Consider the following 23,782-nt stretch of genomic DNA (forward strand, 5'->3'; position numbering starts at 1 on the left):
AATATATCTAATATAATTATATCATTATTTTTATTTAAAAAAAACACACATACCATCTGAAAAATAATTACAAATTATAAAATAATCAATGAATATCCTCAATATAATTATTTATAATTTTATATAAAATTTAATAAAGATATTTATTTATGTAATATTTTTTGTGTTTTGAATAAAATAATTCTTTAAAATAATACTGAATCCAAGGGTGGAGTCCAGCCCATTTAGTTCACCTGCTTGTAGGTTTTGTCTTCCAAACCTTCTCGCCGCCGGGGCCCTCTACATCGTCGAACACCGCTCTCACGTCATATCTGTAGTAATCTCCTCGTCGGTAGTTGATCGTACAGTATTTTTTAGTTTGAAATTGGAAGTTCTAGTGTGAATTATGCTCATATTGTGTGATCGAAGTCTAAGTGTCTGTACTCATGGTATCGATCTCGCCCTTTTTACTTTTGTAGCAGAGGCATTGTGTACTGGCAATGGCGGCTATTCAGTTTCTGTTGTGCTATAAACCTCATCTCCTGCATTCGCCAAAAGTTGGAACCTTTACTGTCAGTTGCCACTCCGTTAATTTATCTAACTCCAGAATTTCACCTACTGGTATGTATGAATTTTATATGCTGTGTGTGTTTCGGGGCGAAATTCATGTAGTAATCGTTGAAAATATTCCGAGTGGTGAAATTATCTTCTTTACTATGGATGCATGTAAATATTATGTATATCTACTAAGCGAGTATGATTTGTTATTGAATTGCATTTAGGATCTGGGGAGAGGCCGTGGAAGGTGGCAGATGCAAGGCTGGTGCTGGAGGATGGTTCGATATGGCCGGCGAAGTCGTTTGGTGCTTCTGGAACCCAAGTTGGTGAAGTCGTCTTTAATACATCATTAACAGGGTAAATATATCAGTGCTTTAAGTGTTGTTGCTGCTGTTGCTATTCATGGTTATCTGAGTTTTTATTTACCATGAAGAGGGTCAATGACAGGCCTCAGGCGATTATCATTTCTTGATTAGTTTTATACTAATATTTGTCTATATTATTGGTTATAATATTTGGTAATTAAAATCTTATCTGGTCTGTGCCGATGTTCAAACATTTTCTAATTTTTTGTAATTGTAGGATCTCAGTAATTTCAGTTGTTTGTTACTCTTATTCGTTGCCCATTATCTTGTAAAGTTGACTTAATCTGTGTGTCTTGGAGAGTTGTTTTTCCCTGCTGTTTCTATGTCTGGTTATTCTTGCTATGGGAATTTGTCAGTTCTGGCCCTTTCTCGTCCTTTTAACATTTGTGAACTGACATGAGATTTTGTTTGAACAGATTAATAATTATCATCTGTTGTGTATTTTTGCAGCAATATAATGTTTTTCACACATTGCAGGTATCAAGAAATCCTTACAGATCCCAGTTATGCTGGTCAATTTGTTCTGATGACTAATCCACATATTGGCAACACTGGTGTCAATTTTGGTCAGTGGATATCTTGTTTTAAAACATGACAAAACTATGCTTTGAAATGGTTTGTTCTGAATAATTGGGACTTTATTGACAGATGATGAAGAATCAAGAAAATGCTTTCTAGGAGGACTGATTATCAGAAGTTTGAGTATCAGGTTGCCCCTTATACTTCTTTTGATTAATCATGAAATTTTTTTATACTAAGCTTTGATCTTAAATGCGCATTTATCCTTTTTGGGTCTTTTACTCGTTTTTTTTTATCCTCTAACCTTGCATGTTTCGTTTTTTTGTGTTTGATGTACAACAAACTTCAGCACCTCAAACTGGAGATGTACTGAGGCACTCGAAGATTATTTTGCATCCAGGAACATTATGGGAATATGTTAGTTAATATTTTCACAAGGTTGAGTTGCTGGTGATAGGCCTTGTATGGCATCATTCTTTTTTACGATTTTCTTGTGTTGTACTACAGATGATGTTGACACTCGTGCAATTACCCGTAGATTGAGGCAAGATGGCAGCCTTATTGGTGTTTTGAGTACAGAGAAATCTTATACTGATGAAGAACTCCTGGAAATGTCTCGAACGTGGGATATAGTTGGTAATTTAGTTGACTTGCGAATTATTGTATGATTTCAGATAATTATTGTATGATTTAATATCCCGAGACTTATGATACAAATATACAGGCATGGATTTGATCAGCGGTGTCTCCTGTAAGGAGCCTTATGAATGGGTTGATAAAACAGATCTAGAGTGGGATTTCAACCAAAAGAATCAAGAAACTTTTCAAGTTAGTCTCCCGTGTTGACTGCCTATTTGTTTCAAAGAAAATGTATTCTAATGACACAGTCACCGATCATGTTCATTTTTAATGAAGGTTGTTGCATATGATTTTGGCATCAAGCATAATATACTTAGGCGCCTAGCGTCCTATGGTTGTCAAATCACAGTGGTTCCTTCAGCATGGCCTGCATCTGAAACCCTGAAGATGAAACCAGATGGTGTCCTTTTTAGTAACGGTCCAGGAGACCCATCTGCAGTTCCTTATGCTGTTGAAACCGTCAAGGAAATAATTGGAAAAGTTCCTGTTTTTGGCATTTGCATGGGTCACCAGTTGCTTGGTCAAGCATTGGGGGGTAAAACCTTCAAGATGAAGTTTGGTCACCATGGAGGAAATCATCCTGTCCGGAATCTTCGAAATGGCCGTGTTGAGATTAGTGCCCAGGTTAGTTCACTTACGAGATATTTTCCAGAATCTATGTAGTGAATTGGACCTTGAACTCACTCTTTTTCGCATTCTCTCTCTTTCCTTTTGGGGGACTGGAACACATCCATGACCAATTTATGCTTCATCATATCTTCTAATGTATTTGTGTTCTGTAGAATCACAACTATGCCGTGGACCCTGAGTCACTTCCTGAGGGCGTGGTGGTAACTCATGTCAATCTTAATGATGGAAGCTGTGCTGGGCTCGCATTTTCTCAGCAAAAGCTTATGTCGCTTCAATACCACCCTGAAGCTTCTCCTGGGCCCCATGATTCAGATCTTGGTATTTCTTTATTTCTTTTAAACTAATTTTAAATTATGCATGCTTGCATTGATGGTTGTGTAAATTCTAAAAGCAATCATTTGTTAATCATTTTGTAACGGATATGCCATGCTGATATATGCCATCCCACACCTGACTGCAGATTTTATATCCTTTATAAGATTTACAAAATCCATTTGTTACATTGTCCATGATGTAAATGTTATACATGACCACTCTAAGTGCATTTAGATCTGTCGTCACCCCTGCCCCTTTTCTGGGACCGGGATGCTTGAATGACTTAAAAAAGATCAATCAATGGCAATGTCTTGTTTGAGTCTGATCTTTTTGACTTTGCCAGGTTATCGTTTGTTGATGGACATATATATTCTGCTGTAGTAATGCTTTTCCTTGAATTTTTTTTTCTTTCCAATTTTGCATGTATCTTGTGCTAATTTACTTATTCTTGCTCAGTATTTGGTGAATTCATATATCTTATGAAGCAAGAAAAGCCAAGTGTATAATAAAGTCGGACGCTATTTTGAAACCGTTGCCAATGGAGATATGTTAAACGGTTGCCCTGATTGGCTGTTGGTTGGTTTGATGGTGAAGAAAGATGATAGATGACATTTGTGCCTGAAGTTGGTGCTTCAGATATCTTGGACACGGAAACGAGAAATAACAATTAAATGCAAAAATTAGTGTCTTTCGTTAATCTTTAAATGAGTGAGATGCTCATTTAGGCACGAGTTTTCAAACCGTGTCTTACGTGGAACTTACGCACTGCTTTGTGATTCAGTTTGTTGGTGATGGAATGTGATTGTAATGAGCCATGTTTGTTGCTTGATTAGAACCCAAGCTCTGGTACATGTTTAGAAGTAATGGATTACCATACTTCAATCAGCTCCATTTTACCGATCGATATCGAGAGAATCTTCATGTTGACTGGAACAAGATATTCTCCATTCTAAATAAAATAAACTATCTGGCATTAGAAAGTGGAACATGCGCTGTTCTTGTGCAGAGGACAATTCGCGTAAATTGAGAGGTCTTTGAACTTTGATGAAAGATATCTACAGAGAAAATGGAATTGAACTTACTTCAAAGCATATATGGGTAAGACATCGACGATGCATTAAATTCATGGGATATTCCATAAAATTTTGATGGTACTGTTGAATTAAAATTTTGAATTGCTTTTTACTAGCTTTCTTAAGCGAAATCTTTTTCCTTGTTTTTTTGAATGAAATGCGTATTAAAATAAATATAAAGTTTTACTAGTGACAAACGATGCGAATGATTATCTGCTCGCATTGGCATATCCATTAATTGCTGCGAAAACGATGTTACATAGGGAGGGATTTTCTCCAACGGACGGTCTTGACTCATCAAGGTATATTTGCTTGGCATTTCTCGGACAGATGAGAGTTGCCGGGCACGATTATTCCGAATATATTAAGGTATCGTTTGTCTACATGATAGGATAAACATGTGACATATAATATAAATATAAGTTAAGGATAAATAATATGTAGGATATTATAATTAATGTTTGGTATGATTTTAATAAGAATGATTAAATTTATATATTAGATTGTAATGACAAAATTAACCTTATCATAATAAATTTTTAATTTCAAAGTTGTTGGTTGAGTTCATATTTCTTATCTGTTTATGCGTCGACAGTGTTTGCATGATTTATTTATTTTTACTTAATTTTATATATTATATAAATATGATAATTGAGCCCTTGATTTTGTGAGTCAAGTCAAATATCAAATTTTAAGATTAATCAAATGATACTAATAATTTTATTGAGATTTATAAAAATCATTTATATAATTATCTCGAGTTATATAATTATCATATTGTATAATATATAAAAATATTTATTTAATTTTAATTTTATATTAAGGTCGAAAGGCACAGGCTTTTTACAAGAGGTAACTTTAATTATTTATAAAAATCATTTATATAATTATCTCGAGTTCAAAACACCATTATTTTGATAATATATAAAATAAATAAAAATATTTGAAAAAGTTTAAGATTTTTATATATCTGGGACAATTAAGTCATTTGTGCTGTTTTTTATCATTAAATTAAAATTATCACATATCATAAAAGAGATATGTTATCCTTGTATTAAATTATTTATCACATCATGGGCTTTCTAAAAAGGTACCAAACGTGAAATAAGAAGGATTATTTATCAATCTCTCTCTTATCCATCCATTGTACCAAACTATACTTAAGATTATCATTTATATAAGAGGTCAATTATTCATTCTACGGTGGTCTTACTTGAATGGTGGAACAACCAGCCTAGCTTTGCCAGTTTCCTTTCGCTGACCGCATACGCGTGTATATAAATCATCTTCAAAAATGGTTTAAAATATGCCCACGAAAGAAGAAAGATATTTGCAGATACTACGTGAGATCCTGCAACTTAAAAGTTAATAAACCTGACGGTTGGAGCCTCGAGGTGGTTGAGGTGACAAAACTCGTGCTCTTGATTTGAATGAATGTGACACTCATGCTAAGATGCAAACTTAGCATACATAACAATGCGTCCATCAAGCTTCCCATTATATTGCATTTCAGGGGGAAAACCCTTTATTACATTTGACTACAGATACGCCGAGCTTTGTATATTACTCAATTCAACAAGTAAAAAGCGCCAAAACACACATAATAACACATTACAGATACATTTCACAGTGAACCGATAGGGACCCCAAAATCTAATGCTCACCGGTTGTGCTTGGAAACTTGGTTACAAGGTTGGGGGAATCCATATATAACCATGTGTTTGCACGTACCCTGCCTTTTCTAGCAATTCGTCTGCTTCTGCGGGGCCTCTGCTCCCGGGCTTGTATGGAAGGGACTTGATCTTTCCATCATCTACTCGATGCAGAAGGGGCGTAAAAATCTCCCAAGCAGCCTGAAGACGGACAAGAGTTCTCAATATGGTGGTGCCAAAAAGTTAGGAGAACTAGTTTATTGTTACCTTCAGCTCGTCTCTGCGGACAAAATGCTGTTGATCACCTTTGATTCTGTAAAACATAAACATGTGCCTGGTTATCATTTAACCGATTTAAAAAAAAAATTTTAAAACAAGGTGTTCAATTTCTCTCAGAATTTTCATAGCGTTCATCTTATTTAACCATACGTGTCAAGTATCAGACGTTCATAAGCCTCGGGAATGACAACTCCTTGGTACCGCTGGTTATAGGACAAGTCTAATTCGCTCTGAGCAGTAGACATTTCCAACCCAGGCTGCTTCACCTAGACAAGAAAAAACAAAAAGCATGATGGGTTCCATGAAACTCAATATCAAGTTACACTTACTGTTAGTTTCATGTATATGGCCTCAGAAGGTTGTAGGCGAATTACAAATTCATTCCTTCCTTGCTTTTGACCTATAACAATTAAAGTTTTCCATCAGGCTTATACGAGCAGAAGATGGTGTTCGGTTGGGAGTATGAGTTCAAGTACTTGCACTTAAATATGTCCCCTGGAACGTCCTTGAATTGAACCCGTATCTCCGCTTTTCTTGAATTTAAAGCTTTCCCAGCCTTTAGTATAAAGGGAACGCCTACAGTGAGTCATTGTACAAGAGATCCAAATTAATGTTTTGACTTTCTAATCATACAAAAGAAGTGAAAGATGTCAAACAATAACTCTCCGCCGCACCTTCCCATCTTTCATTGTGAATATGTAGAATGACTGTAGCAAAAGTAGGAGTATTTGAGTTGTCCGGAACTGTTCGATCATCCTTATAGCCTTCATATTGTCCAAGCACCACCTCTTCATCTTTGATCGGAACAACAGATTGAAGAACCTAAGTTCCAGACAAGTGATACTGAAAGGACTCACCAAATTGAGGTTCAAGAACAAAAAACTAAAATAGTGTCTTGATGATTCTTCTTTGTGTAGAAAGCTTAAGGGAGTCGAGCAAAATAATGGAAGAATACAAAGCATCTTGCATGAGCAAAAAATAACCGCTACATACCTTCACTTTCTCATCTCGTATATGCTCAGGCTTCATGGAAATAGGTTTCTCCATGGCAACAAGGCAAAGAACCTTAAAAATAATTAAAAAAATCAACCACACCAGTAAAATTTTCCTATCTTATTAATGCAAATGCAATATCAAGTGAGATTTCATAAAATGGCAGACGTTATTACATGAGAAAAACACAATGGCACATTTGAGATCAACAATTTAGAAAAGAAAATTGGAATTTTACAAAGAATTAGTACTCAAGAAGGATTCGATCTGTATTGACAAGACTCACCTGCAATAGGTGGTTCTGAATAATGTCACGGATAATGCTGCCAAGTTCAAATGAGCAGAAGAAGCAACAACACAAGTTACTCGTTTTTTGGATGCGGGTACAAACAGAAAGAATAATGCATAAAATATACAACCATATTGCAACTAATAACAAAAGACACATTTATCAAGATTTAATTTCGTGATTAAAGCACTCAGAATCACAAAGCATACCCATACTGATCAAAATATCCACCACGACCCTCAGTTCCGAAATCTTCTCTAAACACTATCTGCAGCAACAAAAGTGAAATTGTCATCTATGTAAATAAGGAATGATTACAAAAAATTCCAAACATCTTGTCTAAAACACTGACCTGAACATTAGCTATGTTGTCACGATTCCAAAGAGGTAACAATAAACGATTCGCAAAACGAAGCACCAGCTGCAAAGATTTAGAAGACAAGTGGAAGTAAATGTTTCCCTTTTGGTAATACAGTATATGTGCACTGAGTAACTGGGTGATAATAACATCATATACTTTAAGTAATAAATTACCAAATTTTGCACCAGTTCTTTTCCCAAATAATGATCAATACGATAAATTTGTGGTTCCTCAAATAATTCTCCAATCTGGGAGCTCAGTTCCTCGGCTGATGCCAAATCCTTTCCAAATGGCTTCTCAACAACTATGCGAGTCCATCCACCAAGATCAGCTGAAAATAAAAATATATTGAGGAATCACATGAATTTGTACTTAATATTGTACATGAATCAAAATATTAAAACGTCGCCTAAACTTGTACTGATGTTAGCACAAATCACATAGGTAGCCCACGTCATTCATAGTAACACTCTAAATCAAACTACTTTACGCTAAAATATGCTTACACTTATTCATGGCATAGTTCTTGATCATTTTACAGACTGGTGGATATACAGATGGAGGAAGTGCAAAATAGAAAAGCCTCCTAGATGATCCATCCGTACTGTTTTTTGATATTTCGTGCTCGGATATAGCTCTATCTAATGCTTGAAAGCCTTCTGGAGCATCATAAGAGCCACTCACGTATTTAATCTACAATGTCAAACAAAGATTCGCATGTGCTAAGAATACATACTTCAAGGATATGAATACAAATATGTGGTAACCAGCAGCCACTTACCAACTGCAGAAAGTTTGAAACGTCTTCTGTTCTTTCTTTTCCTCTAGGAAGATATCTATAGAAAAAGGTATGTTTATCCGAAGCAGAATAATTTACAAACAGGAACAAGACAAATAAATGTTTATAGTAGAATTATCAAAACTCCAATCAGGCGAAAACGTGCATGATTTTCAGTCTTCAGCTTCAGACTTGCCAAGTATACATCCCAACAAACCAGAAATTATCTCCTTCAGTAATTAATACAGACATCATTCACTCATACCCTTGAATTCGATCTCTTAATTCTCCATCAGAGATCATGGTCCTTGCATAGCCAAAAATGTGAACTTCATTCGATTGCAAAAATCCCTGAATATTCCAGTTAAGTACAAAATCACCTTGAGTGGGAAAAAAATTTAACCAAACACCAGCATATTTTTTATTACACTATCTGAGGTGAAGATAAAAGGAATATATCTCTCACTGATTTAAGGCATATTTCGTTCAAAAAAGAAAATACCAAACCATATAAGGAGTAAACATATTTATGGAATAAGCATAACCAACAGTTACCTGCCGGTAAAGGTTAAAGAGTGCAGGAAATGTCTTTTTTTTAGCAAGATCACCAGAGGCACCCAGAACAATGATTGAAAGACACCCAGTCTCGGACACATTCTCGTTCTCTCTCGGAAAAGATTCATACTTAGAAAGAGTTCTTTTTTCACAGTGCCACTCACCAGCCATTTTCCCAATTCACACAGGAGCTAAAAATAATGCTGAATTAGAGCTTTTAACCTGCACCGGCACATTTAGAAAGTTGAACATTCAATTGATCAAAATAACAATTCACTGCCCTAGAAAAGAATAAAGATAGCAAGCTTTGGAAACTGATAACTGTTCAGATCACTATCATCAAAAAAACATTAAAGAAAATTAAAAATAAATATAAATTTTACTATCACACCATCTTGATGGATGTCCATAATTTAAAGAAAAAACCAACCAAAGAAAAAACCAACCAAAATCAATGGTATACTCAAGCACTTATATGCCTCAAATACATTAACAAAGGAAGTTCAGATCATGATCACAAGTAGTCAAATTAAAAAATTCGACCATTATTTGCATCCAATAAGAACAACAGATCAAACCAAAAATTACAGAAAGAAAACAGAAAAGGAAAGAAAAAGATGATCAACGAAATCGAGAAAAACAAAATCAACAGCAATTAGGATAGCTTTTTCTTTTTACAACAAATAATTAGGTGACAGAAAATGAAACAAGCAAGTGTAAACTAAAAGCACTTGGGCAAACAAATTTACAACAATTTGAATCTATGAGGATGGCCATACTGAGAAGTAAAAGAGACAGCAAAAAGCACCTTTCTTGATCGATCTTTGGCAGAAATGAGAAGATCGAATGTGGGTAGGAGACTAAATTTTTTGTAGATATTATATGTGAGGAATTCTCAGTATGAACCGAACTGTACCACGTTCTTTGGTGCTACCAAAATTTGGCTCAACAACGGAGGTTGTGTATTAATAACTTCCACAGTCTGTCAACGTGAGTTTTTTTTCTTCTTTAAAATACAATTTTATTTATTAAAGAGAGAAATATTATCAGACTCGAGATGGATATTATGGGCTACCCAATGCTTAGCAAGAACAAAACTATAATTTAATAAATCGGATTTTTCGATAATTTTTTTAGCTGAGTCGTGACCAAAAAACAAAAACCATATATTGCTTGCACGAGGGATAACATGTATCAAGTGGGCCAAATCTGGATTAGGCTGGTTAATCATTCTTTAATCACACATGTTATCACCCAGTGTTAACTACTATTAAATAAAAGCAAACTATCATACCCATTATTTACCCCAAATTGTTGCTCTCCTCTCCTCTCCTCAATAAAATATATAATTTTTTTTTACTTGTATTATTTAATAACTTCTTTATTGACTTGATATACTTTAAACATCGTGAAGTTAACGGGTGATAACAGCAATATTATTAAACGTTTCATAATTTATATATATGAAAAAGATTGCAGCAGTAATTTGCAAGTATAAGGTATATTACAATAAATTCATCCACGGACAGCACATAGCAAAGGATATTATCAACCATATCTGCACTGATCGTCCATGTAAAACAAGAAATAACAGATTTCACATTTTCAACCACTTTGGCTTGATCTTCTTTTTGTCGACCGGTTTCGGTTCTGAATCAACTGATAGGCTCGTGGAGACGAGTTTGGGTGTAGGCTGGGTAGATTCTGCTTGCTCCGATATCGATTCCAAACCTAGCAGGGACATGATGTCCTCTAGCAGGAAGGGTCCGGGCGCTGAAATATCATCACCACCTGCGAGAATATAAAAATGAAAATGAAGTCCTGGAGCCTGGTTGAATGACGCATAAAGGAAGACATTGCTTGGGAAAAATATAGAGCTCAGGCGTGATACAATTATCTGTCATTTTTTTCACAAAAATAAAGATTAAACACCAAAAGTCTGGTTACCCCGGGTGCCGGGTCTTTACCGTCAAACCGTTTTAGTATTTCGCAAAGAGGCATTGGGTTCTTTTACCATATCGTCATTGAATTATGTGTGTTCCATGTTGGGCAAATATATGCTCCCATGATGTTAATCAATCATTGTTGTCACTGTATTATCGAAAGATACTATCTTGGGATTGTGGCAGTGACAAAGGTACACTAAACAGAAAACACACCTTTTAATGCATCACACGCAAAATACACAATTGCACCAGGTACAAAACCAGCAGAATAAAAATCCTGGGACATGTCTGTTATTTGCTTTTTCGGAGGTGTCGTATCTGCAGATAAAACCACATCTTAAAATTAGTCTCTTCAGATTACCAGGTGTGTATGCTTCTCCATAAAATGAGGAGATAAACCAAATGGATATAATATATGAAGTAATTTATTCATACATAGATAAAATGGCAATTGGGGATCCACGAGGACTTTTCTAAGAAGATCAATTAAGCTTTGAATTATCTCAGATGGATGAAATGTGATCTCCAACGTATGATTATCAGGAAACCGTATCCTTATTACTGCCTGCAGAAAATAAACAAATCTTTGGACACCAGACAATAACTTATGTATCAAAAAGATAAAAGTAAAATGTAAATGATCTTAAATCCAAAAGACCGGCATTGCCATAAAAGAAAACTCCACACCTTTGTTATCCTTGACTTACGAGCAGCCTCTTCTGCATCGCGTAACTTTTTTGTCTTCAAATATTTATCTGCACCAGATTCAAGTTTCCACAACAAAAATAACTAGAATGTTAAACAAGCTATTCAGAAATCAGAATATCTGTTAATTTAGGGATTTATCATGCATGTAATAGATGATTATCTTGCATATCACCTTCTTTCTTTGTTGCCAAAATCCGGTAGTAGTCCTCTGGTGTAAACTCATAAAAGTCCTCTGCCTCCTCTGAAAGAAAGTAACAAACCATCAAATAGCCACCGAACTCAAAATTATGTGAATGCGTTGATATGGGCCATACCAATGTTGGAAGCATTTGCAGGGATCGCAGAAGCTGTTGATGTTTCAAACACACGGATGTCTCGTCCATATTTTTCTTTTGCAAGTGCAAGCCTAGCCTTTGTGAACGAAATATGAACAACTTAACACTAGAAGATCACATCGAATAGCTAAATGACATGAAGCTTCACAACAATGTCTAGAAAACGGCGGTCAAATAATGAAATAAGTAACTCACACGTTCTCACATCCAGCTCATGCCATAATGTAAAAAAAATTTCTTTGGGTTTCTAACATCTGAAAGGAACTTCATCACAGATCCCAAACCTTAAGTTTTGATATTTTATGGACCAAGATATGTCCAGCAACCCATTCAATCGGACAAAATACTTCAAAATCCATGAAATCACAATCCTGGTGTGCTAAAAAGGTATTTACAACCATAAATTTCCACTCATTGGGTCAAACGATAAAAGGAAGCTTCTTGTGCCGTCTTTGCAATCAATGCACACAGAATCATTCAGCAACACACAAACATGAAGAAAGTAACAATAAATCCAGTATCATTCATTCAAAATTCTCAAATAAACCTCGAAAAAATCAGAAACACTGACAAAAAACCAACAAATTCAAGATCCCAAATCAGAGGATATCTAAGAATAATTAATTCACCTTAGCTGATTCAGATTCCATTGATGAAAAAAGTAAAAATCTTCTGCGTTTTGAAAGCGGTGAGGAATCCACTGTCATCACCACATACGAAACTCCAAAGGGTTTGCGTGATGCAGATGAACAGGTTCAAACTCTATCTGGGCAGTGCATACTTGTTGAACCCAATAACGATTTGGTCTGGGCCTTCAATTTAGCTTTCCCTTGCTTTAAGTTTCCTCAGGCACTATTAGATTGGAATGATAATAAATACCAGTGTACCGACGCACGCGTTGCGTGTTTGTATAATATTTTTTATAATTTATTTGATTTATATTTAAATAAGGATCAAAATATAATTATAAGAAATAGTGAGAGACTACACTGTAATTTTGATATATAAATTAAAAAATAAATTGAAAAATAAAAGAATAAAAAAAGACTTCAATGAGAATTAAACATATAACCTAAACCCAAGAAACAATGACTCTATCCGCTGAATACATATAATTTGCATTAAAATTTTAACATTTTATTAATATATATAATTATTAAAACAGACCATTATACCAAAGTTAATTACTCTAAGTGTCTCGAACTTAATAAAATAGTATATATAAAAATAAGAGTTTTTTTTTTTTTTTTGTAAAATTATTGAAAAAGTGTATGTTATAATTTATAGTAATTTGCTACGTACATAAACAAAGACAAAAAGTTAATTAGAGTTTAATGCAAAAATAAGAAATCTGCTTCGACATGAAATTGATATATTCATATATTTTGGAGTAAAACTCCAAGTACATTAGTACACCATAAATAAACCAAAAATAAATTAATTATGTTGTCATAATAATTTGTTTGATAATTTGAGATTACAATATATATAGGTAATAAAAGGGGCGGGTCGGGTATTTGTTGATGGATTGTGAGTTGGAGAGAGAACCAAATCACACCTCCAAGGACAGCACTCAAAAAAAATATAGTTGTCCTTTTCAATTTCCATAAATGTAAAACAAATACGCGGAACAAATATTAATATGATTATTATTTATTAGGTTAGTTGTTACTTTTATTTTTATTGCTATAAAAACTAAACATAATATCTTACAAAACGTATGTTATTAATTACTATAGGATATTATTTTGTGAAATAGTAGTATAAAAAACCAAAAAAAATTTATTATTTTTTATATGAACTTTGTAGCCACGTCTTTGATATAACACATATGATAGATATCATGTGTCATTTTTATGAGACAGATATTTTTTTTTTGATATTATTACTTTTTATGTCAAAATTATTACGTTCTATTGTAAATATAGACATTGTTGACTCATCTTACAAATAAAAATCTGTGAGACCGTCTCACAAAAGTCATACTCTAAATAAAAATTCCAGACTAAAAATTGGGGATTTGTTATAGTTGAAGTTAATATAGAAATTTGCTAAATGTGTATTTTTAAATTATTGAAATATGGAAACAATATATAAAATTTGTTACAATTAATTCAGGCTATATTTGAAGTAAAAATTATATTTTAAACATAAAAAATAACATTTTACAAGGATTGTGCTGAATAAGACATGTATATCACAAAATTCAATTGTAAGAAGGTTTCATCGAACGGGGTTTTGTTATCATGTAAATAAACTTTGACAACAATCAAATAAATGACCATGACAACGTGATTAGTGTATTTTGGTTTCTTCTATGTGCACATGGAGATTTTGATAAACACCCTTTGTTTTAACACAGACATTAATTCACGAGAAATGATATGCTCCAACGGGTGATCTTCATCTGGCGTAGCATCCATTAAATTCGTTATAGATATGTGGGCCACAGTATTGGATGGGCACGGATCAAGTATTTCAGGTCAGGTACTCGATTTGCCGACCATTGTCCGAACTCGGCTCGACTTACATTGACTACCCGACTACTCGGGTTTTTTATATATAAAACGCAAAAATGGCTACAAACTATAAAATAATGGATCAAGAAATAGATTAAAAAATATATCAAAATATTATCGTCCAATGTCCACGATAACAAACTGAACAAGGAAAAACAATTACAAGGAAATATTTATAAAAATAAATGTGAGAAAATTCAAATGAAGTGAATAATAACTGATAATGAATTAATTACAATTTGCTATTTGAAAAAAGAATGGAGTAACACCGATTATTCATAATTAATTTAAATGATGATATAATGCAATATTTTGCATCAGTAGCCAGTATACTTTCCAATAAATATACATATTTTCACAAATTTGAAGATGTTTTAAAGCTATTTTAATCTTGAAAATTTTAAGATAAAAATATTTTAAAATCAAACTTATATGCAATCTATTTTCATATATGAATGGAAAATTTTGGCATTCTTTCCAAATTAATTATTGTTTAATCTCCAACATTGTGCTGGGCCTCGTATGGAGCTTTCCCCTGCTTTAAGTAGTGTTCTGAATCTGGGCGCCTTTCCTTTCGAGCCACGCAATATAACATCCCTCTTAATTTTAAACTAGACGTAACGGCCCAGATTTATTTTATTTTATCTTGGATAATTGAATTTTCAAAACTTTTAACAATAAATTTATCTCATTTTACAACGGATTTTAAACTTTAATTTTTTTAATTGCCGGACAACAACTTACTTTTATAATAAAATTCATAATAGCATGAACATGTATCCGATCTGGTACGAGTTAAAGATATAGTATGACCAAACATTCTAAAACTATAGTTTTATGAATAGGTATTATGTCATACAATACCACACTCGATTCATATTTGAAGCAAAAATCGATATTTTTGACATTAAAAATAGTAATTTTTCATAAGTTGGATAAGACCATATCAGATATGAGATCACACTATTATACATTTTTTATTTTAGTTTTATTAGTGATAAGAGTATTAATTTAATAGTCAAATCACCTCTCATGTGTGCATTTTTTAATAACGAGTTCGACGGCCAGTAATAATAAATAACTCCCCAAATTTAGAAAATAAATATATATATATATATAATTATTGGCCCGAATATTAATTAAGATTAAGAACCCCCTGTAATAAAGTAAAAGGGAACAATTAGCAATTAGGAGAGCAAAATTGCCGCCTCTGGCCGGCAAATGAAAGGGGAAGAGTGCCCTGGCGCACGTTAGAGTCAATCAACCAACATTTTTCAAAATTCTCAGAAACGTGACCCCACACGCTCCACTCACTCAACAGCAAGAAAATATGGCAAAAGGCAACCCTCGCATTTCAAAACCAACCATAAGTCATAAGATATATTCTCAAACCGAACCCCAAATAAAATTGTTCTGCAAATAAATAACTCAAATGCCACAAAATCAGTACCAATTTTTAATTAACATGCTAATAATTTATATGATATTTAAATTGGTGTTGAATCGAATTGAAATAAATATCACATTGCTTACATGTTTTTTCCATATCTCCAACTCATCTCAAATATAAAATAATTTGTATGTATTATATATAGCTTTAATTTGGTCAGCATATATACAACAAGTCACAACGGTTCTATGATACCGTACGATATTATTCTACGATGACATTGATATTAATTTAGTGGACAAATATTTGTACCTATCGAGTTGCAATCTAAGATGTCATAGATCCAATAAGAAAGAACATTATTCTTAAACTAGTTATGATGTTACATAACTGTATTAATTATAGTAGAAATAATACCTCAATATATCTCTTGTTTCTGACTAAATTATACTTTGACATATCATGAAACTTGAGTTTTAATATAATTGTATTATATTCACCCGTTCACGTCTTCTAAAAGTTTTATATTTATTTATATGTATTTTTTGTGAATGTATATACGTGAAGGAACCTTATACATTTTAGAATATTTATTATATAATGTAAATCACGAATTGTATAGTCAAATAAAATATATTGTTCTATCATTAACACATTATTGATCATCAATACTTATATATTATTATATTTGAATAATTTCTTAAATTAACATAAATAATTTTGTCATCCGAAAAATTATTTGAATGGTTGGAAATATAAACTGAAGATGCCACTAAACCAATTGGAGTTTTTTTGAAAAATTAATTAATTAAAAAGATACTAGACACTAGGGTGTCAACCTAGGCTATAATGTATTTTCCAAAATTAAAAGGCGGGTTTTATAATTTAGAATAATTCGAAGGAGCTGCTCTTAAATTCAAAACTTGGAAAAAGACATGAAGTAAAAGCGGAAACGAAATCTAATCGGAGAACCAAAGTTACCCGATCCGACGGCGAGTGAGAGTGCATGTGGAATGACGATGGACAGAGAGAAGGAGCGGGAGATAGAACTGGAAAGTGCAATGTACACGAATTGCTTGCTGCTCGGCCTGGATCCGAACGTTATCGGGGTCGGCTCCAACAGCGGCACGCCTCGGATCGGCCTCTTCCGCCATTCGAATCCGAAATTGGGCGAACAGCTTCTGTACTTCATATTGTCCTCCCTCCGTGGTCCAATTCAATCCGCCAAGGCAATTTTTTTGTACCATTCTGTTTTTTTTTTTTTTTTTTTTTAAATTGTTTATGATGGATTGGATGTGTTGAAGTGTGGATCTTATTGCAGGATTTTGACAAGGTGTGGCCAATTTTTGATTCCGCTCAGTCCAGAGATTTTCGGAAGGTGAATTTTATTTCAGTGCTTTGATCATATATATTTTATATGGGTGAATTTTTCTTTATGGACTGAGTTGTTAATGTTGTTTCTTTATGTGTGTGGTGTTGGGGAAACATTTAGGTCGTGCAAGGGATTATAAGTGAGCTGGAATCACAAGGGGCATTGCCCAGGAGCAATTCGAGGGTTTCATCGCTCGCAACTTGCTGTGGGCCGAGGTTAGTTTACGTGAACGATTAAGGGATGGAATTAGTTGTCTTTCTGATGTTATGACGCTGATACTTAAGAAATGTGGTAGCAATGAAACACTATAATTGGACTACGGTAGTGTGACTACTGACCAAATCATGGTAATGCAAAATTCGAAAAAAGCTATTAGAAGCTAATTGAAAATATTTATGGTTTGGACTTTGGACAGCGCTGTTAATTTATCAACTTACTGTGTAAGATCTTTATCTTAATGCATATATGTCGCGACTGATGATGTCTCTCTACAGCAGCATAAGTGGGAATTAATGCAACTTTTTCCTGGCATAAATTGTGGTAGATTTAGTTATTTAAGAGATTGAAAGAGTCTATCCCCAGTTTCAAATATTAAAAATATGGTACAATCAGTTTACTTAGAACAACATCTGATTCTACATGGTAACAACTTTGGGAAAGCACCTTTAATGCTATTCTTGTATGGAGGGAGCTTCTATTTTTTTTTCCTGGCAATTCTGATGCTCCATTTCAGTTGATAGATACTGAGATCTTGTCAGAAAATTGTTTTCATCAGAATCCTCTTATGCCAAATCCTGGATTATATTCTTGCCGTATTTGCATCTAATAGCTTCTCAGAGGCATTTATGAACTGGTGACTACTTGATGCCATTGTCAATGGGAATTTACATATGCTAATTGCAGGTTCGTCGAACTTTTATGGCAACTCTCCCTGCATGCTTTGAGGGAAGTTCATAGGCGGACATTCGCACCTGATGTAGCATCAAATCCACTTCCAGCTCCCCTGACTGATGTAGCTTTCTCTCACGCAGCTACACTACTTCCTGTAACCAAGGTATTCATTTGATGTTTTCTGCCGATAAACAATGAGATGACGGGATTCTCTTATCATCTGATGATACAGCCCGCAACTTCCCTCTCACTCTTCGTCCTTTGACCCCACTCCTGCCACCTGCCTATTGGTGCATTGAGTTCATTTTATGAAAGCTATGTTACCCATTTAATTATTTGCATACTCTGGAACGTTGCTTTTAAAAATCAGTATCTTGAAAGTTAGATTTAACCGGGTACTATTACTTTGAGATGCATTAACTACGTTTATAATTGCGTTGATTTACTGCTGAAAGACCGATCTATATCTTTCATAGCTTTCTCTATTTGTCCACAGTATGTTCTTGCCACGTGAATTTTCTCCTCTCTGAAAACAGTTAGTTTTCATATGAGACATGAACAAAGATAGGAAGAAACTAATAAGTTACTTGTCATTTGATATTTTTACCTCTTTATTAGCCATCTGATACCAGTTACTAATGATATTTACTTGTAGTTTAGACAAAATTGTTACTAAACAATCTGCCAAAGCTTTTTTAAAATTAGAAAGTAAGTGGATCTAGAGATTTATTTTAGCTTATAGAGGCCTGTCGGATTTTTTTTAACTGTAATGAATCAGCCCAGAAGTTTAATCGTTCCTACACGTCTAAGCATTATAATATTTTAATGTATTTACAAACAGGCTAGAATAGCTCTTGAAAGAAGAAGATTTCTGAAAAATGCAGAAACCGCAGTCCAAAGGCAGGCCATGTGGTCCAGTTTGGCACATGAAATGACAGCAGAGTTTCGTGGTCTCTGTGCTGAAGAGGTAAAAATATCGTGTGAGGATATACTGTGTATTATATCAGATCGTGTATCAAGGATGGACATGTGCTTACATATTTTCTGGGTTCACAGGCGTATCTGCAGCAAGAGCTTGAAAAACTGCACGAGTTAAGAAATAAAGTTAAATTGGATGGTGAAATCTGGGATGAACTTGTATCCAGCTCTAGTCAGAATTCTCACATGGTTCAAAGAGCTACTCGTTTGTGGGACTCACTGCTATCTCGCAAGAGTAAGTTAAATATTTTTTTGGTTTTCTTAAATTTCTAACATTTCATGTCCCTCAGTTTTATGTATTGGAATCCTACAATAAAATTCAACTCAGTTCAAGTTTTGGGCGAAAATCTTATTTCTGCAGTATTATTTAGTTTGTGAAGAATATTATATTCACTTACTTTTCCTGCTTTACTTTTAATTTATATGAGACAGGATGAGGCATTTGCTATTAAATTTTGATATCCGTGTTCAAAATCTGTATTTTCTGTTGAAGATTCAAGCCATGTGATTTGACATGTGATATATTGTATTTGTTAATTCAATGGATATCAGCCAGCTAAAAGTTTAGTTTGATTGGAAAATGAGTAATCAGCAGCACCTATTAGTTTTTATCTCATTGAATACTGAGTACAGTTTTTTGTGTTCAATCTTATTAGGTCAACATGAGGTTCTTGCTTCAGGCCCAATTGAGGATCTTATAGCCCATCGTGAGCATAGGTGATATTAGTAACTTCATTGTTTTCTTTAGCTCCCCTTAAATTTATGCCTTACAATCATTTCAGGTATCGCATATCTGGTTCATCTCTGGTAGCAGCGATGGATCAAAGTTCGGTAATTCCATCTGCTAATTTAACTCCTGAATGGTCAGACACCGAGAAAACGGAGGGTTTACATGAAGGTCTAAACAATGAGAGAAAAAGTAACTCTGATTCTTCACTCTCTCGTGGAAATGAAGAAAACTTTCCTCGGATAGATGAAAGAAACATGAGAGGGCAGCCTACTGTTGACATAGCAGAAGTCTTGCGACGTTGGACCCATGCTTTGCAGCGCATTCACAAGCAATCACTCCAATTGGTATACTACTTTATGCAGAACCAGTTATTTCCTTGCTTGCAAATAATTTCTTCAGTCAGTGTATCAGTTGCTTTATTGTGAATTTGGATTATGAATAGTTCTTGACGTGATTACATTCCTGATCAAACCAGTCCTAAATTTCCTTTTATCAAATGTATTTTGTGTCCTTGGTATTATGATTCCATCTTCTCGTTGTTCATTAAAATTGTACAGTGTCTTAGACAGATGTATGAAATGAGTGACTCGGATAAGATTTTATTGGAGAGATTGGTGAATTGATAATAGGTCATGCATAGGAGATTTCTGTTGCTCCATGTAAGTTGAAGTATAAAACATGTGCACACATATCTTTGCTGTATCAAATTGAGTTCTTGTTTTATTCTTGACCTAATAGGTCCACTTAATTTCTTTTGTATCGGAATACCAGTGTATGAAGCTGCTACATCATTGGTTTTTGGGAATTGGGAGTGGCAGCTTCTTTTGCATGGATTTTTCATTTGCTAATTGGCTTGCACATTATCTTAAAATACTTCTTTACAGTTAAATGAATTTTCAAAGTGTGTACTTGAAGAAACTATTCTGATTTATAAAGTCATTGAATAATGAACGAGTTGCAAGTGTTGTTTTTTTTCAAGTTTTTACCACACTGACGGTTTATGCTTGTCATTTGGATGACATTTTTACTCTAATTTTGACACAGGCCAAAGCAAATGATGGTGAGGGTCCAGCGCTCCTACAGAGGGTGGATGATAGTGGTGCCAGCAGTCATGCTGAATCTTTGGCTGCAACCCTTGCTGAACATAGGCAGCACCTGGATAGCATTCAGGTGGGCAATGGTTTAACTGACGTGCTTTATGTGTTTGCTGTGATGCAGAGTTTACGAGTTTGTTCAGACTGTTGATGGTTGTTCCATGAAGCTTGCACCTTATGCTAAATGGTCCTTTGAGACTTACACCACATGCAGCTGGGCTTGTTTTCTCTTTTTATGTGTTGTGAAGTGGTTAAGTCATTTGTTGATTTCGTAGATTGTGAATACGTACAGGTGCTTATCAATCAACTAAAAGATGTTGCTCCGGCTATACAAGACTCGATCATGGAGCTTACAGAAGAAGTTAATGGTATGTCTTCCAATATTCCTCCTCTTATGAAGCTTAGATCTACCTCGCCTGTCCAGGCACAGAACAGTGGAAGGGCATTGGTAAGCTTATTTTTCCTCGTACATAGTCTTCTAAATTTCACGAGCTCTTGAGTTGACCTTCCGTAAAATCTGCTCCTTATAAGTTGATGTGATGACCAGGAAAATGATTCTGATGAGGTTGCTGAAATAACCTCTAGACTTTCATCTGTTCAACTGGAAAGCGTATCAGCTAGTCCCCCTACTTTAAAACTTCCACAGCTATTTAGTTTGACTCCAAATTCTTCTGGGAAAGGTGGAAACACACAAAAGCGAACTGCAACTCAAATCAACCCGACAGAAACCATGACAGATAAAAAGCCCCTGGAGCAGCCTCCTTCAATCAGTCATGTGGATAATCCACCACATGGTTTGTGATTTGTTATTCTCCTTCTTGGCTCACGTATGATAGAAGGCATTCTTACTTTTTTGTTTTCAATTATTTTTGCAGATGAAGATATTGTTTACTTGCAAAACTTAAAGAGATCTGTCAGAGAAGCTGCCCTTTCATCTCAATCATGGAACTTGGAATCGTTCCAAGACAGTCGTTCTGATGATAGCTCCGAGCACTTCTTTGTTCCAATTTCTGTGTCTGGATTCTCCCGTCCTGGGCAAGATAAGAAGCCTGATTCACTAAAGGGTAGACAGTCATTCAAATCTCAAGCAAATTCTTCCATGATTCAAATACACCCAAACGACATTCATCTCGGAAGCAAGTATAGTGGAGTGGCAGATATGTTAAATGATTTGGATTCACTTGATGAATTTGATGGGGTGAACTGTTTTCTTTCTACGGTTGGTTCAAATTCATCAGTTTCTGATGCACATAGGTGCTTCTATGATATGGATGAAGTTCATGATCAAGTTTTCTCTCCTCCTTTGCTAATGGATGTAGCACTTATGGCCGATTCTTATGAAGATTTACTTGGTATGTTGATTCGCGACATTACATTCTTAATGTTAGCTTTATTTTTTTCTTTGTACCAAAGTTTTTTTTGAATTTTTTCCAGTTTTCAATGAAATTTGGTCAGTTCCCAGTTAAATAGGTTTATAATTATTCATTTCTTGTTTTCATTTAATATTTTCCCTATAGGTGAATATTTCTCCGATACTGTAATTGTTTAATCTAAATATCTTGTTGGTGCAGCACCGTTGTCAGAGACTGAAACAGCTTTGATGGAACATTGAAAATAAAAGAGCGAGAAGATTGTGTCTTCAAGAGATAATGGATAATTTCTTTAGTGGAATTCCTTCCCTCCGTTGTTTAACTAAAAATACTTCCCTGATGTTTTGCTTGCCTGGTTCTGTCTACTCCTGCTACTGTTGCATGCTTGTGGATAGCTGATCTGGTTATTTACTACAGCAGTAAACTGGGCTTGCAGATTTACATTATGTTTTTGCGAAAAGATTGGCACACATGTTTGTTCAGATTCACATTTTTTGAAGGAAAGGCGTGAACGAGGTAACTGATACCGGGATATAAATCTAAGGAGTCTGGCAGGCTAGGTTCAATCTCTTCATGAATCATGTACCTGTTAGATTGTAAGATTCATTCTAATCTGCCAGCTAGATATACATTAATGTATTAATTTGTGTATTGATATTTGCTTCATTTGATGAATTTTCATTACCGAAAATTTGTTTCCCTGCTTCTGACACTTGTCTTTATTTTGTTTCTTTAAAATTTTTACCATCAAGAAAGTTGCATGTATCTATATTGAAGTTGTATGAACAATGTGTATTCTCGACAATTTTTCGTCAAGTGTTGGATTTGCATTCAGAGACTCGGTTTACATCTCTGTCCTCCGAGAAATGCCTAATAGTTGAGGATACTTGGATTGCATAAATGTGTCGTGAAATTTGGCCGAACCCTTGTATTTCTTGTTCAGCATAGATTTTATTTAGTGGATAATATACGTTACCCCATGATTTGTATAAATATTGTAATTTTGAATATTTGGGCGGTGATAACCAGAGGATAATGTTTTTTAGAAGATATATGAATTCAAAGGATTGACATGCTTAAAAAAATTCTGACGGGCTGCGTATTTTAATATGATAAACTTTGTATTTTTAGCAGTATTTTAACATTTTGAATTGAAATTTGGTGATCGGTACTCGTTCTTTGGAGGTTCTATGCGTACGCAATATCTTATACCAAGTTCTACTTTCTTCGATTATTTTGTGTTAGTTCTGCCACTAAAAAAATTGGTGGTTTTAGGAGAAGGTTGTTCTTCATAGCATGCTAGCGTGTAATAAGTAATTTGGCAGTAAAAAATGGTTTTACATAGACATGGATGTGTACTAGAGCACACCGTGTCCTTTTCGTTTGTTCAAAATGCCACTTCTTAACTATAGTTCGAAGTCTAACAAGCTTATCCGCATTATTATGAGTGAAATAAATAAGTTG

At 34.5% G+C, this 23,782-nt stretch overlaps 4 protein-coding genes across 11 annotated transcripts; 2 read left to right on the forward strand and 2 right to left on the reverse strand.

Annotated features, from left to right (window-relative positions):
* The first annotated feature begins 189 nt into the window (after positions 1-189).
* LOC142538886 (carbamoyl phosphate synthase small chain, chloroplastic-like) lies at positions 190-3,890 on the forward strand. 7 transcript variants are annotated; one of them, XM_075644212.1, is made up of 11 exons: positions 190-331; positions 459-600; positions 762-894; positions 1,380-1,468; positions 1,551-1,611; positions 1,771-1,838; positions 1,929-2,057; positions 2,146-2,249; positions 2,337-2,684; positions 2,843-3,008; positions 3,462-3,890. In XM_075644212.1, the coding sequence occupies exons 2-11, from the start codon at positions 480-482 to the stop codon at positions 3,509-3,511; spliced, it is 1,269 nt and encodes a 422-aa protein (XP_075500327.1). In that variant the 5' UTR covers positions 190-331; positions 459-479; the 3' UTR covers positions 3,512-3,890. The 7 variants fall into 7 exon arrangements, with proteins under 7 accessions (XP_075500327.1, XP_075500396.1, XP_075500736.1 ...); XM_075644281.1 differs by having other exon boundaries at positions 462-600; XM_075644621.1 differs by having other exon boundaries at positions 190-313.
* A 1,665-nt stretch (positions 3,891-5,555) lies between these two features.
* LOC142539320 (glucose-6-phosphate 1-dehydrogenase, cytoplasmic isoform) lies at positions 5,556-9,947 on the reverse strand. 2 transcript variants are annotated; one of them, XM_075644745.1, is made up of 16 exons: positions 9,794-9,947; positions 8,986-9,207; positions 8,696-8,781; positions 8,434-8,488; positions 8,159-8,345; positions 7,826-7,983; positions 7,644-7,712; positions 7,501-7,559; positions 7,289-7,325; positions 7,003-7,074; positions 6,684-6,831; positions 6,490-6,585; positions 6,339-6,409; positions 6,160-6,275; positions 5,998-6,043; positions 5,556-5,931 (listed from the first exon to the last, which is right to left on the reverse strand). In XM_075644745.1, exons 2-16 carry the CDS (start codon positions 9,154-9,156, stop codon positions 5,764-5,766), a joined length of 1,539 nt encoding a protein of 512 aa, XP_075500860.1. In that variant the 5' UTR covers positions 9,157-9,207; positions 9,794-9,947; the 3' UTR covers positions 5,556-5,763. The 2 variants fall into 2 exon arrangements, with proteins under 2 accessions (XP_075500860.1, XP_075500934.1); XM_075644819.1 differs by having other exon boundaries at positions 9,765-9,945.
* A 474-nt stretch (positions 9,948-10,421) lies between these two features.
* LOC142539436 (plant UBX domain-containing protein 1-like) lies at positions 10,422-12,761 on the reverse strand. Its single transcript, XM_075644935.1, has 7 exons — positions 12,604-12,761; positions 11,954-12,050; positions 11,812-11,880; positions 11,619-11,686; positions 11,367-11,496; positions 11,145-11,249; positions 10,422-10,776 (listed from the first exon to the last, which is right to left on the reverse strand). Exons 1-7 carry the CDS (start codon positions 12,679-12,681, stop codon positions 10,583-10,585), a joined length of 741 nt encoding a protein of 246 aa, XP_075501050.1. The 5' UTR covers positions 12,682-12,761; the 3' UTR covers positions 10,422-10,582.
* A 4,049-nt stretch (positions 12,762-16,810) lies between these two features.
* LOC142539502 (AUGMIN subunit 6-like) lies at positions 16,811-23,152 on the forward strand. The gene is made up of 13 exons (XM_075645055.1): positions 16,811-17,112; positions 17,205-17,261; positions 17,376-17,470; positions 18,159-18,309; positions 18,988-19,113; positions 19,203-19,359; positions 19,781-19,841; positions 19,907-20,198; positions 20,899-21,024; positions 21,241-21,396; positions 21,496-21,742; positions 21,824-22,300; positions 22,520-23,152. The coding sequence occupies exons 1-13, from the start codon at positions 16,897-16,899 to the stop codon at positions 22,558-22,560; spliced, it is 2,202 nt and encodes a 733-aa protein (XP_075501170.1). The 5' UTR covers positions 16,811-16,896; the 3' UTR covers positions 22,561-23,152.
* The last annotated feature ends 630 nt before the right edge of the window (positions 23,153-23,782 follow it).

The sequence above is a fragment of the Primulina tabacum genome, chromosome 1, assembly GCF_025594145.1.
Source record: "Primulina tabacum isolate GXHZ01 chromosome 1, ASM2559414v2, whole genome shotgun sequence".
Classification (NCBI taxonomy): domain Eukaryota; kingdom Viridiplantae; phylum Streptophyta; class Magnoliopsida; order Lamiales; family Gesneriaceae; genus Primulina; species Primulina tabacum.

What these genes read in the sequence shown, in the direction of transcription:
- LOC142538886 (XM_075644212.1), top strand. Translation starts at nt 480, where the DNA reads ATGGCGGCTATTCAGTTTCTGTTGTGCTATAAACCTCATCTCCTGCAT. An exon ending in TTTAATACATCATTAACAGG is followed by an intron (nt 895 to 1,379) that starts GTAAATATATCA and finishes CACACATTGCAG; the next exon opens with GTATCAAGAAATCCTTACAG. An exon ending in AGAATCAAGAAACTTTTCAA is followed by an intron (nt 2,250 to 2,336) that starts GTTAGTCTCCCG and finishes TTTTTAATGAAG; the next exon opens with GTTGTTGCATATGATTTTGG.
- LOC142539320 (XM_075644745.1), bottom strand. Translation starts at nt 9,156, where the DNA reads ATGGCTGGTGAGTGGCACTGTGAAAAAAGAACTCTTTCTAAGTATGAA. An exon ending in ACAACATAGCTAATGTTCAG is followed by an intron (nt 7,560 to 7,643) that starts GTCAGTGTTTTA and finishes TTGTTGCTGCAG; the next exon opens with ATAGTGTTTAGAGAAGATTT. An exon ending in GGATATTTTGATCAGTATGG is followed by an intron (nt 7,326 to 7,500) that starts GTATGCTTTGTG and finishes TGAACTTGGCAG; the next exon opens with CATTATCCGTGACATTATTC.
- LOC142539436 (XM_075644935.1), bottom strand. Translation starts at nt 12,681, where the DNA reads ATGACAGTGGATTCCTCACCGCTTTCAAAACGCAGAAGATTTTTACTT. An exon ending in GTAAGTCAAGGATAACAAAG is followed by an intron (nt 11,497 to 11,618) that starts GTGTGGAGTTTT and finishes TATTTTCTGCAG; the next exon opens with GCAGTAATAAGGATACGGTT. An exon ending in CCAATTGCCATTTTATCTAT is followed by an intron (nt 11,250 to 11,366) that starts GTATGAATAAAT and finishes TTTTATCTGCAG; the next exon opens with ATACGACACCTCCGAAAAAG.
- LOC142539502 (XM_075645055.1), top strand. Translation starts at nt 16,897, where the DNA reads ATGACGATGGACAGAGAGAAGGAGCGGGAGATAGAACTGGAAAGTGCA. An exon ending in GCAACTTGCTGTGGGCCGAG is followed by an intron (nt 17,471 to 18,158) that starts GTTAGTTTACGT and finishes TGCTAATTGCAG; the next exon opens with GTTCGTCGAACTTTTATGGC. An exon ending in GTGGTCTCTGTGCTGAAGAG is followed by an intron (nt 19,114 to 19,202) that starts GTAAAAATATCG and finishes CTGGGTTCACAG; the next exon opens with GCGTATCTGCAGCAAGAGCT.